The sequence below is a fragment of the Rhinoraja longicauda genome, chromosome 22, assembly GCF_053455715.1.
Source record: "Rhinoraja longicauda isolate Sanriku21f chromosome 22, sRhiLon1.1, whole genome shotgun sequence".
NCBI lineage: Eukaryota > Metazoa > Chordata > Chondrichthyes > Rajiformes > Arhynchobatidae > Rhinoraja > Rhinoraja longicauda.
Window position 1 is genome coordinate 33,229,781 of NC_135974.1, and position 16,138 is coordinate 33,245,918.

The following is a 16,138-nucleotide window of genomic DNA, read 5'->3' on the forward strand; positions in this document are numbered from 1 at the left end:
CACAACCCAGTTATCTTTCTCCACTGGAGAAAATAGTGTACGAGGTAGTCACTGGTCGGCGCGGACTCGGTGGGCCGAAGAGCCTGGTTCCAAGCTGTATCCCTAAACTAAACTAAACACAAACAATGAATGGAGAATTGCCGTCCAAATTTAGCAATGCATGCGCGGCTTGTTTCTGGTCTACTGATTATTAATTAAATTAAAAGTGCACACATTACTCAAAGTCGCTTGCTCCAACCTGATTTCGGGTTGCACTCCACTGAAGGCTCACGGGTAAGGCTTGGGCCTGCGATGTAAAAGGTGGTGGTTCCCGTGACAACGGGAGTCAGGCTGCTTCGACGCACGGCGGATACCACCTTTATCTCTTTGTTGGTTTGCACTGGAAATCCAAACAACAAGCGAGTTAGGCCCTCACCACATCGGCCATCCTTTATCACCAAACTAACTGCATCGGCGGCACGGTGGCGCAGCGGTAGAGTTGCTGCCTTTACAGCGCCAGAGACAATAGACAATAGGTGCAGGAGGAGGCCATTCGGCCCTTTGAGCCAGCATCGCCATTCAATGTGATCATGGCTGATCATTCTCAATCGGTACCCCGTTCCTGCCTTCTCCCCATACCCCCTGACTCCGCTATCCTCAAGAGCTCTATATAGCTCTCTCTTGAATGCATTCAGAGAATTGGCCTCCACTGCCTTCTGAGGCAGAGAATTCCACAGATTCACAACTCTCTGACTGAAAAAGTTTTTCCTCATCTCAGTTCTAAATGGCCTACCCCTTATTCTTAAACTGTGGCCCCTTGTTCTGGACTCCCCCAACATTGGGAACATGTTTCCTGCCTCTAACGTGTCTAACCCCTTAATAATCTTATACGTTTCGATAAGATCTCTTCTCATCCTTCTAAATTCCAGTGTATACAAGCCTAGTCGCTCCAGTCTTTCAACGTATGATAGTCCCGCCATTCCGGGAATTAACCTAGTAAACCTACGCTGGGTTCGATCCTGACTACGGGTGTTATGTGTATGGAGTTTGCATGTTCTTGCCGTGACCTGCGTGGGTTTTCTCCGGGTTCTCCGGTTTCCTCCCACGTTCCAGCGACGTGCATGTTTGTGGGTTCAGTGGCCTCTGTAAACTGTCCCTAAGGTGTAAAATACAACTAGTGTATGGAGTGAGCTATGATCGGCATGGACTCGGTGGGCTGATGGGCCTATTTCAATGCTGTGTCTCTAAACTAAGAGTAAGCAAGTAACACAAAGTAGCAACACATGTCCAATTCATGTACATTTTAGGTTAGTTTAATTTAGTTCAGTTTAGTTTAGTTTACTTTAGAGATACAGCACGGAAACAGGCTCTTTGGCCCACACAGTCACCATGCCAACCAGCGATCCCTGCGCACAAACATTATCCTACACACCATGGACAATCTACAGAAGCCAATTAACCTGCACATCTTTGGAACGTTCAGTTTAGGTCATTGTCACTTGTACAGTGTACCGAGGTACAGTGAAAAGCTTTTGTTGCGTGCTAACTAGTCAGCAGAAAGACAGCACATGGTTACAATCGAGCCATTTACAGTGTTTGGCTACATGATAAGGGAATAACGTTTAGTGCAAGGTAAAGCCAGCAGAGTCTGGTCAAGGATAGTCCGAGGGTCATCAAATAGGTAGATAGTAGTTCAGCACTGCTCTCTGGTTGTGGTGGGACGATTGTCTGGGGGTCACCAATGAGGTAGATGCGGGAGGAAACCGGAGCACCCGGAGAAAACCACAGGCGGGGGTGGGGAGAGGGTGGAGACTCCGTGCGGACATGTTGCGCGAGTGTGCACGAGTTGAACGCTGGTGCACCTGAGAGGAAGCTGGAGCCGTCCTGCTCCGGGTTGAGTTTCCGCAGGCAGAAGGGGCTGTCGTTGGACTCCTGCTCCGTCCACGCGTTCTCGTTCAGGAGCTCGGTCACGCGCCGTCTTCGGCGGAAGTTGATCCGGAAGTGGTAGAGCAAGTTACTGTCGGAAAAGTGGTGGCGGTTCGAGACTGCAGGGCAAACAAAGCACGCTCTTAATCGTCATTAGAGACCTCATCATCGGAGTATACAACAACTATCAGCGTGAAGGCATTGGATCTGCCTTTAGTCTAGTTTAGATAGACACAAAACGCTGGAGTAACTCAACGCAGTGGGACAAGAGGCATCTCTGGAGAGAAGGAAAGGGTGATATTTCGGGTTGAGACCAGTTTAGTTTAGTTTAGAGATACAGCGCGGAAACAGGCCCTTCGGCCCACCGGGTCCGCGCCGACCAGCGATCACCGCACACTAACGCTATTCCTCACACACCAGGGACAATTTTTATATTTACCAAGCCAATTAACCTACATACCTGTACGTCTTTGGAGTGTGGGAGGAAACCGAAGATCTCGGAGAAAACCCACGGAGGTCACGGGGAGAACGTACAAACTCCGTACAGACGGCGCCCGTAGTCAGGATTGAACTCGGGTCTCCGGCGCTGTCAGGCAGCAACTCCAGCGCTGCGCCACCGTGCTGCCCCTCCCCCAAGGCCGTATTGCAATCCACCCCGTTCAACGAAATGGACATTTTATTGTCGTAAAGAAGGAACTGCAGATGCTGGTTTGCAAAGAAAAGGCGTAAAGTGCTGGATGAACCCAGCAAGCCAGGAAGTATCTCTGGAGAACATGGATGGGTGACGTTCTGGATCGGGACCCTCCTTCAGACTGATTGTAAGGGGGGGGGGAGGGGAGGGGAGGGAGGAGAAAGCTAGTAAGAGATGACTGGCAGGACTAAGCAAGAGAGATAATAAGTGAACAACACCTATCACTTGGTGAACAAGAAGAGACGGGCGTTTGATAGGTAGATGGTTGGGCAAAGGCCAGAGACGACAAAGAATGTGTGTGAGAAGAGGATTGAAGAGTCGCGAATTGTGAAGCCAGAGGAAGGAATGTGGGTGGGGGAAGGGGAGGGGAGGGGAGAGAAGGGCGCGAGTCTAGGTAGAGCACAGGGGAAGGGGGTGGGGAAAATTCTTATAGGTTTGCTTTCCTGTTTAGGATTAGATTGATTATTATTGTCACGTGTACCGAGACACAGAGGGAAGCTTTGTTTGGGGATTTGTCCGAGAGCATGCTATTCAATACATCAGATAACATCATACCTAAATACAACCAAGCCAAACTCAGGTGCAACAGGTAGATCGAAGGGGGAGTTACAAACTGTGATGATTAAACACAATTGAATCGTGTCTCTTGAAATATAAAGGCAACGTACGCAAATGCATGACCTCATTATATTTAACAGCGGTAGAGTTGCTGCCTTACAGCGAATGCAGCGCCGGAGACCCGGGTTCCATCCCGACTGCGGGTGCTGTCTGTACAGAGTTTGTACGTTCTCCCCATGACCTGCGTGGGTTTTCTCCGAGATCTTCGGTTTCCTCCCACACTCCAAAGACGTGCAGGTATGTAGGATAATCGGCTTGGTAAATGTAAAAATTGTCTCTAGTGGGTTTAGATTTAGATTTAGAGATACAGCGCGGAAACAGGCCCTTCGGCCCACCGAGTCCGCGCCGCCCAGCGATCCCCGCACATTAACACTATCCTACACACACTAGGGACAATTTTTACATTTTACCCAGTCAATTAACCTACATTACCTGTACGTCTTTGGAGTGTGGGAGGAAACTAAAGATCTCGGAGAAAACCCATGCAGGTCACGGGGAGAACGTACAAACTCCGTACAGACGGCGCCCGTAGTCAGGATCAGACCTGAGTCTCCGGCGCTGCATTCGCTGTAAGGCAGCAACTCTACCGCTACGCCACCGTGCCGCACATCTGTGTGGGCGGGTGTAGGATAGTGTTAATGTGCGGGAATAGCAGGTCGGCGCGGACCCGGTGGGCCGAAGGGCCTGTTTCCGCGCTGTATCTCTAAACTAAACTAATAGATAGAAATAATATTTGGACAACAGTGACCACTGGGTTCTCACCATGTTGGATGATTCCGTGCTCGAGTTGTCTTCGGCATAACTCCACTGCTTCTTTCCTTGAGGAAGCCTCGCCTTCCTTCATCAGCCAGTCGACCATATCGCAGCCGGAGACGCTGCGGTGATATTTGGCGCCATTTTCCTCTTGCAGCTTCATGATGGTGTTGTCAGAGTTAATGAGCCTGTGAGAGGGATGGACAATTGTGCAGAGATGTATACGATCACATCACAGCGGGCGGGACCCGGGTTCCATCCTGACCTCCGGTGCATCCTGACCAACTTCCATCCTGACCAACTTTGCTCGTTCCCCCTGTGACCACTTGGGTCCCCCCCCCCACCCCCTCCCCATCTCAAAGACATGCAAACTTCTAGGTAGACACACAATGCTGGAGTAACTCAGTGGGTCAGGCAGCACCTCGGGAGAGAAGGAATGGGTGACGTTTCGGGTTGAGACCCTTCTTCAGACTGATGTCAGGGGACTTAGTCCCGCCCCCTCCCCTGACATCAGTCCGAAGAAGGGTCTCAACCCAAAACGTCACCCATTCCTTCTCTCCAGAGATGCTGCCTGACCCGCTGAGTTACTCCAGCATTCTGTGTCTACCTTCGGTTTAAACCAGCATCTGCATTTCTTTCTTCCTACAAACTTGTTCGGTTAATTGGCCTCTGTAACTTGCCCCTAGTGTGTCATGAGTGGATGACATAGAACGAGTGTGATGGTCGATGATAGTTTTAGAGATACAGCGTGGAAACAGGCCCTTTGGCCCTCCGAGTCCCCACAGATCTGCGATCACCCATGTGCTGGTTCTGCCTTACACACCAGGGACGATTTACAGTAGCCAGTTGACCTACAAACCTGCCTGTCTTTGGAAAGTGGGAGGAAACCGGAGCACCCGGAGAAAACCCTCGCGGTCACAAGAAGAACGTGCAAACTCCATATAGTCAGCACCCATAGTCATAATTGAACCCAGGTCTCTGGCGCTGTAAGGCAGCAACTCTACCGCTGCGCCACCGTGCCACCCCTCATACCAGGTGATCGATAGTCAGTGTTGACTCAGTGGGCCCAAGGCCCTGTCTCCATGTTGATTCTCAAAACTAAACCAGAACTAGGAATGTCCAGAACATTTTCTAAAATGGGCATGAACGTTAGTTCCAAACCAGTGCCTTCGATAAGTACTTCTTAGATTAGACTCCCTGGTCTTTTGGCTCACACTCAAGCCTTACCTTGAAGCACCTAGCTCAAAACAAGTTCAGCAACTTCCACAGTAGTGTTTGCCAATAGAAATCTCTATGTCAGTCTGAACCAGCTCTCGTGTCTCTGCACTGCACAGATATTGCATGATAACAGCATGGGCCAGAATTTCCAGGCAGCACTGAGTTGCCCAATCCTGCGATTGACTTTGCCACTGAATTAAATGAGTATTTCCCCAGAGCGATCTGTGCAAGCTAGTGCAGGTTCACCAGACACAATCCAGGGCAAAGCTGCAGGCAAACTTCAGGCAGTTGGTCTCTGGGTTGTTTCTGGGCTGTACAACTCTATGGCTAAATTACTGTGCAGAGTTAGTGTGCGTGGGTGCTTGATGGTTGGCGTGGTCTCGGTGGGCTGAAGGGCCTGTTTCCATGCACTGATCCTGGAAGGGGATTTGAACCTGTAACATGCTGATTCTGGCAGCAAAATGCAGCCAACCTGTGGGGACAAGAGGCAAACACAAGGGGACACGGTAGACAGCACGGTGGCGCAGCGGTAGAGTTGCTGCCTTACAGCGCCCGAGACCCGGGTTCGATCCTGACTATGGGTGCTGTCGGCACGGAGTTTGCACGTTCTCCCCGTGACCTGCGTGGGTTTTCCCCGAGAGTTCCCGTTTCCTCCCGCACTCCAAAGATGTGCAGGTTTGGAGGTTAATTGGCTTCTGCAAAAATCGCTAATTGTCCCTGCTGTGTAGGGTAGTGCCAGGGTGCAGGGTGATCGCTGGTCGGCGCGGACTCGGTGGGCCGAAGGGCCTCTTTCCGCACTGTATCTCTAAAGTCTCAAGGGAGCAGGTGAAGCGGCTGAATTTAGTCTGGGACAGAGATAAGTTGGTGATATTCCTTACCTGCTTCCAATAACTTGGGACATCATGAGATGTTTGGACATCTGGGCAGATAGATGGTCATAAAAGGATCAAAGGGTTATGGGCCGAATGCAAACAAATGGGAGCAGGCCAAGATGCCAACTTGTATGGCATGGTTTCTGTGCTACACGGCTCTATGCCCCTATGTAACAGCACCTCTACATTGGATGCTGCCCCATCACTGGCATACAATTCTGTACACTTCTATTAGATATCCTCTCAACTTCTGCTTAGCCTGGATAGAGTGGATGTGGAGAGGATGTTTCCACTGGTGGGAGAGTCGGTGGTCTCCAAATTTGAGGATGGATATTCTTGCTATTGAGGGTGTGCAGCGTAGGTTTACTAGGTTAATTCCCGGAATGGCGGGACTGTCATATGTTGAAAGGCTGGAGCGGCTAGGCTTGTATACACTGGAATTTAGAAGGATGAGAGGGGATCTTATCGAAACATATAAGATTATTAAGGGGTTGGACACGTTAGAGGCAGGAAACATGTTCCCAATGTTGGGGGAGTCTAGAACCAGGGGCCACAGTTTAAGAATAAGGGGTAGGCCATTTAGAATGGAGATGAGGAAAAACGTTTTCAGTCAGAGAGTTGTAAATCTGTGGAATTCTCTGCCTCAGAAGGCAGTGGAGGCCAATTCTCTGAAAGCATTCAAGAGAGAGCTAGATAGAGCTCTTAAGGATAGCGGAGTCAGGGGGTATGGGGAGAAGGCAGGAACGGGGTACTGATTGAGAATGATCAGCCATGATCACATTGAATGGTGGTGCTGGCTCGAAGGGCCGAATGGCCTCCTCCTGCACCTATTGTCTATTGAGCTTCGATCGCCCCGACAGATGGTTCAACTGCCCCGACCGCGGGAGGATAAAGAGGGAAGAAGATTGAACTTTATTGCCTTCCATCACAGTGAGGAATGTGGGGAATCCACTGTGGTGGATGTTTATGGTAACTTTTATGTAGTTGTGTGTCTTGTTGCTTTTTTTTAGTATGGCTGTATGGTACTTCAAATATCACTGTACCTTAATTGGTACACGTGACAATAAAAGACATTTGAAACTTTTGAGAATTAATGGACGTTCCTTTAGGAAGGAGATGAGGAAGAATTCCTTTAGTCAGAGGGTGGTAAAACTGTGGAATTCATTGCCACTGAAGGCTGTGGAGGCTAAGTCAATGGATAATTTTAAGGCAGAGACAGATAGATTCTTGATTAGTACGGGTGTCAGGGGTTATGGGGAGAAGACAGGAGAATGGGGTTAGGAGGGAGAGATAGATCAGCCATGATTGAATGGCGGAGTAGACTTGATGGGCCGAATGGCCTAATTCTGCTCCTATCCACAGATGGTCCACAGAAAACAATGCAAGTTTGTCCAAACTCTCCCTTGTAGCTAATGGCCTCTAATGTAGGCAGCATGGTGGTGAACTGCCATTGCATCCTTTCCAAAGTTTCCACATCCTTCCTGATAGATGTATATAAAATGATGAGAGGCATAGAAAGGGTAGATAGTCCAAGCCTTTTTCCCTGGTTAGAAATGTCAAATACCAGAGGGCATAGCTTTAAGGTGAGAGGGGCAAGGTTTAAGGGAGATCAGCAGGGATTTTTTTAAATACAGAGGATGATGAGTGCTGGAGGTTGTGGTTGAGGCAGAGACGATGGTGGCATTTAGACAATAGACAATAGGTGCAGGAGGAGGCCATTCGGCCCTTCGAGCCAGCACCGCCATTCAATGTGATCATGGCTGATCATTCTCAATCAGAACCCCGTTCCTGCCTTCTCCCCATACCCCCTGACTCCGCTATCCTTAAGAACTCTATCTAGCTCTCTCTTGAATGCATTCATTGAACTGGCCTCCACTGCCTTCTGAGGCAGAGAATTCCACTGATTCACAACTCTCTGACTGAAAAAGTTTTTCCTCATCTCAGTTCTAAATGGCCTACCCCTTATTCTTAAACTGTGGCCCCTTGTTCTGGACTCCCCCAACATTGGGAACATGTTTCCTGCCTCTAATGTGTCCAACCCCTTAATAATCTTATACGTTTCGATAAGATCTCCTCTCATCCTAAATTCCAGTGTATACAAGCCTAGTCGCTCCAGTCTTTCAACATATGACAGTCCCGCCATTCCGGGAATTAACCTAGTAAACCTACGCTGCACGCCCTCAATAGCACTTAGGAAACTTTTGGAGAGGCACATGGAAATGGAGGGATATGGATCAAAGTGCAGGCAGATAAGAGTGCATCTTGGCATCATTTTCGGCAAAGACATTGTTTCTGTTTCTGTTTTCTGCTGCACAACCGCCAACAGCTGGGCTATCTCGTGGGCAGAAGGACGTGTTCTTGTATGTCCTATCTTCTTTCGTGGTCAAGTTACTGGCTAATTTGAGGCCACAGGCTTCCAACTCAATGTTTTGAGAACGATCAACTTAACTAAAATTGAAAACGTTAATAACTTTAGTTTAAAAGTGAACACTTTTAGTATAAAATACAGAGGATTCTGAGAGTAAAACATTTTAGTTTACTCTAGTTTAGGGATACAGCACAGAAACAGGCCCTTCGGCCCACCGAGTCCACACCGACCAGCGATCCCTACACACTAACACTATCCTACACACACTAGGGACAATTTTGTTTTTACATTTATACCAAGCCAATTAACCTGTATGCCTTAGGAGTGTGGGAGGAAACAGAAGATCTCAGTGGAAACCCACGCAGGTCACGGGGAGAACGTTCAAACTCTGTACAGGCAGCACCCATAGTCAGGATCGAACCCGGGTCTCTGGCGCTGTGAGGCAGCAACTCTACCGCTGCGCCACCAGGCGGCCAATGAAGGGTGAAGAGTAATGAAGGCCCTTCAAACTGAGCTTCGAGTCTATAACTGAGGATTTTATTGGGAACTCACTTTTCATACAAGCTTTGACCTCTCATGGACATCTTCACTTCCTCACTCAAGGGAAAAGTTCCGTCGTCTTTTCGGAACCTGTAGAGAAGTTTTGCATCCTTGAATTCTGAATGTCCATCGCAAACTGCAAAGAGAAGATATTTTTTTCATTGCTTAGTATTACTGCAGAAATGTGGTTATTGATTAGTCCAGTTTATTTATTGTCACGTGTACTGAGGTACAGTGAAAAGCTTTTGTTGCGTGCTCTCCAGTCAGCGGAAAGACAATACACGATTACAATCGAGCCATTTACAGTGTACAGAAACATGATAACGGCATGGCACGTTGGCGCAATGGTAGAGTTGCTGCTTTACAGCGAATGCAGCGCCGGAGACTCAGGTTCGATCCTGACTACGGGAGCTGTACTGTAAGGAGTTTGTACGTTCTCCCCGTGACCTGCGTGGGTTTTCTCAGAGATCTTCGGTTTCCTCCCACACTCCAAAGACGTACAGGTATGTAGGTTAATTGACTGGGTAAATGTAAAAATTGTCCCTAGTGTGTGTAGGATAGTGTTAATGTGCGGGGATCGCTGGGCGGCGCGGACTTGGTGGGCCGAAAAGGCCTGTTTCCGTGCTGTATCTGAAATATGAATTAAAAAAAATATGATAAGGGAATAACGTTTAGTGCAAGGTGAAGCCAGCAACGTCCGGTCAAGGATAGTCCGAGGGTCACCAATGAGGTAGATAGTAGTTCAGCACTGCTCTCTGGTTGTGGTGGGATGGTTCAGTTTCCTGATAATAGCTGGGAAGACACTGTACCTGAATCTGGAGGTGTGCGTTTTCACACTTCTGTACCTTTTTTTGCCTGATGGGAGAGGGGAGAAGAGGGAGTGGCCAGGGTGCGACTGGTCCTTGATTATGCTGCTGGCCTTGCCGAGGCAGCGCGAGGTATAAATGGAGTCAATGGAAGGGGGGAAGGAACTGCAGACGCTGGTTTAAACCGAAGATAGACACAAAAAGCTGGAGTAACTCAGCGGGACAGGCAGCATCTCTGGAGAGAAGGAATGGGTGACGTTTCAGGTCGAGACCTGTTTGTGTGTTACGGTCTGGGCTGCGCCCACAATTCGCTGCGATTTCTTGCGGTCCTGGATGGATCTGTTCCACAACCAAGCTGTGATGCGTGCTTTCAATGGTGCATCTGTAGATGTTATGGTTATTCTGGACTCGATGATTCCTGGGGGCTGCTTCTCTGAGCAGACTAGCCAATTCATCTGGCAAAATGCCTCATCGCCAGAACTTACCAACAGGCCCCAAGACCTTCCTTGGCCATCGGTGACTAGGGTCCTCTCAGTCAGACCCCCCTTCCTTCATGTTTGAAATAGTTTCGTTTAGTTTTAGTTGAGAGATACAGAGTGGAAACAGGCCCTTCGGCCCACCGAGTCCGTGCCGACCAGCGATCCCCGCACACTAATACTATTCTCTCTAACACTATTCACCCTAACACTATTCACAACTCTGCTCTCCCTGTCCAAAGTTTAACACATCAGAACACGTAGAGAGGGAGGGGTCAGACCAGTTGATTCTCGACTTGAATAATTTTCGATCTATTAATTTTAAGAGCAGGCAACTTACAATTTTACTACCAAGCCAATTAACCTACAAACCTGTAGGTCTTTGGAGTGTGAGAGGAAACTAGAGCTCCCGGAGAAAACCCACGCAGGTTACGGGGAGAACGTACAAACTCCATTCAGACAGCGCCCGTAGTCGGGATCGAACCCGGGTCTCCGGCGCTGTGAGGCAGCAGCTCTACCCGCTGCGCCACCGTGCCGCCCAGTATAAATTGTTCTGTTTGGGACACATGACAATAAAACACTCTTGGCCCTCTTTATATATTGTTGCAACAGTAACTTTGTTGACCAGTGAAATATTTAAAAAATATCCCTTTCTCCTTATTGTAAGCTTATCATAATTAAAGGCTGTGTAAGAAAATAACAGCAGATGCTGGTACAAATCGAAGGTATTTATTTCACAAAATGCTGGAGTAACTCAGCAGGTCAGGCAGCATCTCAGGAGAGAAGGAATGGGTGACGTTTTGCCCCGAAACGTCACCCATTCCTTCTCTCCTGAGATGCTGCCTGACCTGCTGAGTTACTCCAGCATTTTGTGAAACAGTTAAAGGCTTGCAGTTATGAAAAACCGCACAGCTAGATGTAACAGAGTGCTTGGCTGAGGTTAAAAATATCCCCACATGGTTTGTCAGTGGCATCAATCCAGCCTTAGAATACATTTAAAATGCATTTCGCAACTCTGCTCTCCCTGTCCAAAGTTTGACACAAGTAGAACACACAGAGAGGGATGGTTCAGACCAGTTGATTCTCGACTTGAACAATTTTCCATCTATCAATTTTAAGAGCAGAAAAATAATGCAGGAATTCAATCAGGCACAAAACTCGGTGGGTCAGGCAGCATCTCTGGAGGAAAACAACAGGTGACGTTTCATCAGGTCAGAAGGGATAGTCGTAGAATTCAGCCGTTCGGCCCATCAAGTCTACTCCGCCATTCACTCATGGCTGATCTATCTCTCCCTCCCCAACCCCATTCTCCTGCCTTCTCCCCATAGCCACTGACACCTGTTTCGGGTAAGAACCCTTCTTCAGCCTGAAAGTACAGGTGGGGGGAGTGGGGGGGGGGGTGGAAAATAAACTAGAGGTGAGAAAAGGTCAGAACAAATCAGGGCCGGCAACAGATGAGCTCAGGAAGGGTGGAGCCCACAATGGCCCATTTTTGGCTGGGGAAGGTGTGATAACAAGAGGGATACAAGGATGTGAACAGTGGAACTGGCAGGACGACTGGGGTGGGAGGGAGGGAGGGGTGGGGGGAGAGAAGGGAGGAGGGGGAAACATAGAAAATAGACGCAGGAGTCAGCCATTCGGCCCTTCGAGCCAGCACCGCCATTCAATATGATCAAGGTTGATCATCCAAAATCAGTACCCCGTTCCTGCTTTCTCCCCATATCCTTTGATTCTGGTGAATTGGCCTCCACTGCCTTCTGTGGCAGAGAATTCCACAGATTCACAATTCTCTGGGTGAAAAAGATTCTCCTCATCTCAGTCCGAAATGGCCTACCCCTTATTCTTAAACCGTGACCCCCCCTGGTTCTGGACTCCCCCAACATGGGGAACATTTTTCCTGCACCTAGCCTATCCAATCCTTTAAGAATTTTATATGTTTCAATAAGATCCCGTCTCATCCTTCTAGATTCCAGTGAATACAAGCCCAGTCGACCCATTCTTTCATCGTGTGAAATGCAGGCGTTTCTCGAAGCCTTTGCTTCTAGGTTTTCAACCTGCCCTTGTATTGTGCTAAGCGGTGTAGGAAACATCTAATTGTAAAAAACACCACTCCCCAATGCCCTTGCTTTCCTCCTGAGTCCACCCCAATCGTCACGTGTCCCATTAACCTACATAGAAGGTGACATTGAATTACACTCTATTAATAATTACAAATGTTGTAAACAGTAAGTACTTCTGAGATCATGTGGTGAATGACATCGATGCTTTGCACCACAGTCTTCAGTCATTTATGCTTTGGTAATCTTAATTCAGGACAAAATGTCACAATTCTACAATGCTCCCACACGCAAATACAGAGGGAGATATGAAGGTGGAATTTAATATGTGACTGCATTACCACCAGACAGGAACAGGAACGTTCTGTTTTCATTGATCGGACCATGCAGTAATGATAGATGCGGACAACATATTTTCAGTGCAAGAGTTGGCAAGATCTTAACACAGATTATACAGTGTTATAAATTCAGTAAGTTGCTAATGAAAGGTACAGATTTGTCTTGAGGACATGGGGAATGGTACTGTGGTTTCGGCAATGTAATGGACCATGAGTTCAGTTCAGTCTTGTTTATTATTGTCACGTGCGCAGAGGGACAGTAAAAAGTTTTTATTTCCGTGCTATCCAGTCAGAAACAAAAGACGACACGTGAATACTATCTTCCACAGTGCACTGTTAAAGGAGTTAACGTACGACATTTAGTGCACAGATTTGGATTTTTGTTTTAGATTTAGGTTTAGAGATACAGCGCGGAAACAGGCCCTTCGGCCCACCGGGTCCGCGCCGCCCAGCGATCCCCGCACACTAACACTATCCTACACCCACTAGGGACAATTTTTTTTAAACATTTACCAAGCCAATTAACCTACATACCTGTACGTCTTTGGTGTTACAGATATAACATTGAAGTCTGACAAAGTCCGATTAATGAAAGGTGACAGGTCTCCAGTGAGAGGTGGGACCCACAAACCTCCTGACTTTGGCTGTGGAACCTCATAGCTTTGCCTGTTTAATTACTCTTGGGCATGAGATCCGTAGGAGCGAATGGAAAGGCCACGCGGAGTTGGTGCTGAAAGTAACGGGCGATTTACTAAACCTGGTGCTCACCCAGAGACCAGTAAAAGCTGATCTCCTGCGCACGACTTTGGTACAGCGTTTACACTACGCTGACAAGATTGAACGGAAACTTGATTAACAGTAATAATATATTCCTTTATTCGTCCCACACCGGGGAAATTTACAGTGTTACAGCAGCAAAGTGGATAGCAAGAGATCAAGAGATCATTCATTATAAATAAAATATATTTATTCACAAAATGCTGGAGTAACTCAGCAGGTCAGTCAGCATCTCAGGAGAGAAGGAATGGGTGACGTTCTGGGTCGAGACCCTTCTTCAGACTCGGGTCTCGACCCGAAACGTCACCCATTCCTTCTCTCCTGAGATGCTGCCTGACCTGCTGAGTTACTCCAGCATTTTGTGAATAAAAACCTTCGATTTGTACCAGCATCTGCAGTTATTTTCTTACACTATAAATAAAAGATACATCATTTGTCATCAGTTTTCTGTGTGTTCTTAGCTGTCACTGTTGACTGGTCTGCTGGGAGCAGTGCTGGTTGTGCAGTCTCACAGCAGCGGGAAGGAAGGACCTCCTATATCTCTCCTTCACGCACTTGGGGTGAAGGAGTCTGTCACTGAAGGAGCTACTCAGTGCAGTGACAGTGTCCTGCATGGGGTGGGAGTCGTTGTCCAGCAGCGATGTTAGCTTTGCCATCATCCTCCTCTCTCCCACCGTCTGCACTGAGTCGAGGGGGCAACCCAGGACAGAGCTGGTCTTCCTGACCAGCTTGTCGAGTCTTTTCCCTTCCACCGCTGAGATGCTGCTGCTCCAGCAGACCACTCCATAGAAAATGGCCGACGCAACCACCGATGGCCACTCCATAGAAAATGGCCGATGTTGTAGAAGGTCCCCTGCACTCCAAAGTGAGTCTTGATTACAGAATGGACTTTCCAGAAAGACTTAATTAGGTAACAAACCAGGTCTTGAGGACAGATTAAAATGATTATCCACAAGTCTAACTTGGTTGACAGTAGATCCAATTTTCAGTTACAAGGATGGATGCACGCTATGACATCATCAATGATGTTTCTAAAACTCAGTCACTGCTGCGATCCGTGCCTCTACTTTGCGGCTTTGTTTGCGGTTCCCTGTCACCACACAGGAACAATCCACATCCCTGTCTCCCAGTTCTCAGCCCCCACTACTCTTAACCCATGCATTCCCCAGGGCCAAGGTTACTCCACAATCCCCTGCACATGAGGAGGGAAATAGAAACATAGAAACACAGAAAATAGGTGCAGGAGTAGGCCATTCGGCCCTTCGAGCCTGCACCGCCATTCAATATGATCATGGCTAATCATCCAACTCAGTATCCCGTACCTGCCTTCTCTCCATACCCCCTGATCCCTTTAGCCACAAGGGCCACATCTAACTCCCTCTTAAATATAGCCAATGAACTGGCCTCAACTACCTTCTGTGGCAGAGAATTCCACAGATTCACCACTCTCTGTGTGAAAAAAAACTTTCTCATCTCGGTCCTAAAAGACTTCCCCCTTATCCTTAAACTGTGACCCCTTGTTCTGGACTTCCCCAACATCGGGAACAATCTTCCCGCATCTAGCCTGTCCAACCCCTTAAGAATTTTGTACGTTTCTATAAGATCCCCCCTCAATCTTCTAAATTCCAGCGAGTACAAGCCGAGTCTACCCAGTCTTTCTTCATATGAAAGTCCTGCCATCCCAGGAATCAATCTGGTTGATTGAATGAATTTCAGAGTACGGAGACAGGATAGTGGGATAGAATGGAGAGGAAACCTTGAAGGGGTAGTGGATTGGATCGGGGGGGGGAGTAGATCGGGGTAGTGGGGGGGTGGTAGAAGAGAGGAGCGAGTTCCAAGAGAGGGGAAGATCAAGGTACACAGCACTGCATTGTAGTCACAAAGTCACACAGCAGAGAAACAGGCCCTTCGGCCCAAGTCGTCCATGCCGACCAAGATGCCCCATCAAAGCTATTCCCACTTGCCCAGAGTTTGGCCCAGATCCCGCTAAAGATCTTTCCTGCCCATGTCCAAGTGTCTTTTAAATGTTGTTATAGTATCTGCCACAACTACCTCCTCCGGCAGATCGTTCCATCGACCCACTGAGTGAAGACACAGAAATGCTGAGGCAAGTTTGCCAACAAGGTCAAGGCCTGGATGGGCGTTTGAGGAGACCACTGGGGCCGGTGGGGAATGATCTTTGAGAGAGAAACATCAAAGAAGATATTTGCTCAAGGAAGATGGCACCCTGGCTGTGGCAGGTAGGGTCAGATCCTCAAACGTACGTGTACAGTACATGGACAAGCGGCCGGCGGAGGTAGACAATAGACAATAGGCAGGCAATAGGTGCAGGAGGAGGCCATTCGGGTAGATGAGGCAGGTACTATCACAACATTTAAGAAACATTTAGACAGGTGAATGGATAGTCAAGTCAATTTTATTTGTACAGCACATTAAACACAACCCAAGTGCTGTACATCAGTGCAGGTACTAAAAAAGAATATACAACGGCACACAAACCTAACAGCACATACATAAACAGTTCACAGCGCCCCCTCAGAGGGCCTCAAACGCTAGGGAGTAGAAGTAGGTTTTGAGCCTGGACTTAAAGGAGTCGATGGAGGGGGCAATTCTGATGGGGAGAGGGATGCTGTTCCACAGTCTAGGAGCTGCAACCGCAAAAGCGCGGTCACCCCTGAGCTTAAGCCTAGACCGCGGGATAGTCAGTAGCCCCAAGTCG

General features: G+C 48.2%; 1 protein-coding gene across 3 annotated transcripts in view; it reads right to left on the reverse strand.

Annotated features, from left to right (window-relative positions):
- Positions 1–16,138, reverse strand: part of LOC144604541 (DEP domain-containing mTOR-interacting protein-like) — a 56,407-nt gene that overhangs the window by 25,686 nt on the left and 14,583 nt on the right. For 2 of the 3 annotated variants that reach the window (XM_078419073.1, XM_078419075.1), the window contains exons 3-6: positions 8,978–9,101; positions 3,977–4,155; positions 1,842–2,024; positions 239–379 (exon numbers count right to left, since the gene is read on the reverse strand). In XM_078419073.1, coding sequence (XP_078275199.1) covers positions 239–379; positions 1,842–2,024; positions 3,977–4,155; positions 8,978–9,101 — 627 coding nt within the window. The remainder of the gene's footprint in view (positions 1–238; positions 380–1,841; positions 2,025–3,976; positions 4,156–8,977; positions 9,102–16,138) is intronic. The other variant, XM_078419074.1, reaches the window with a different exon arrangement.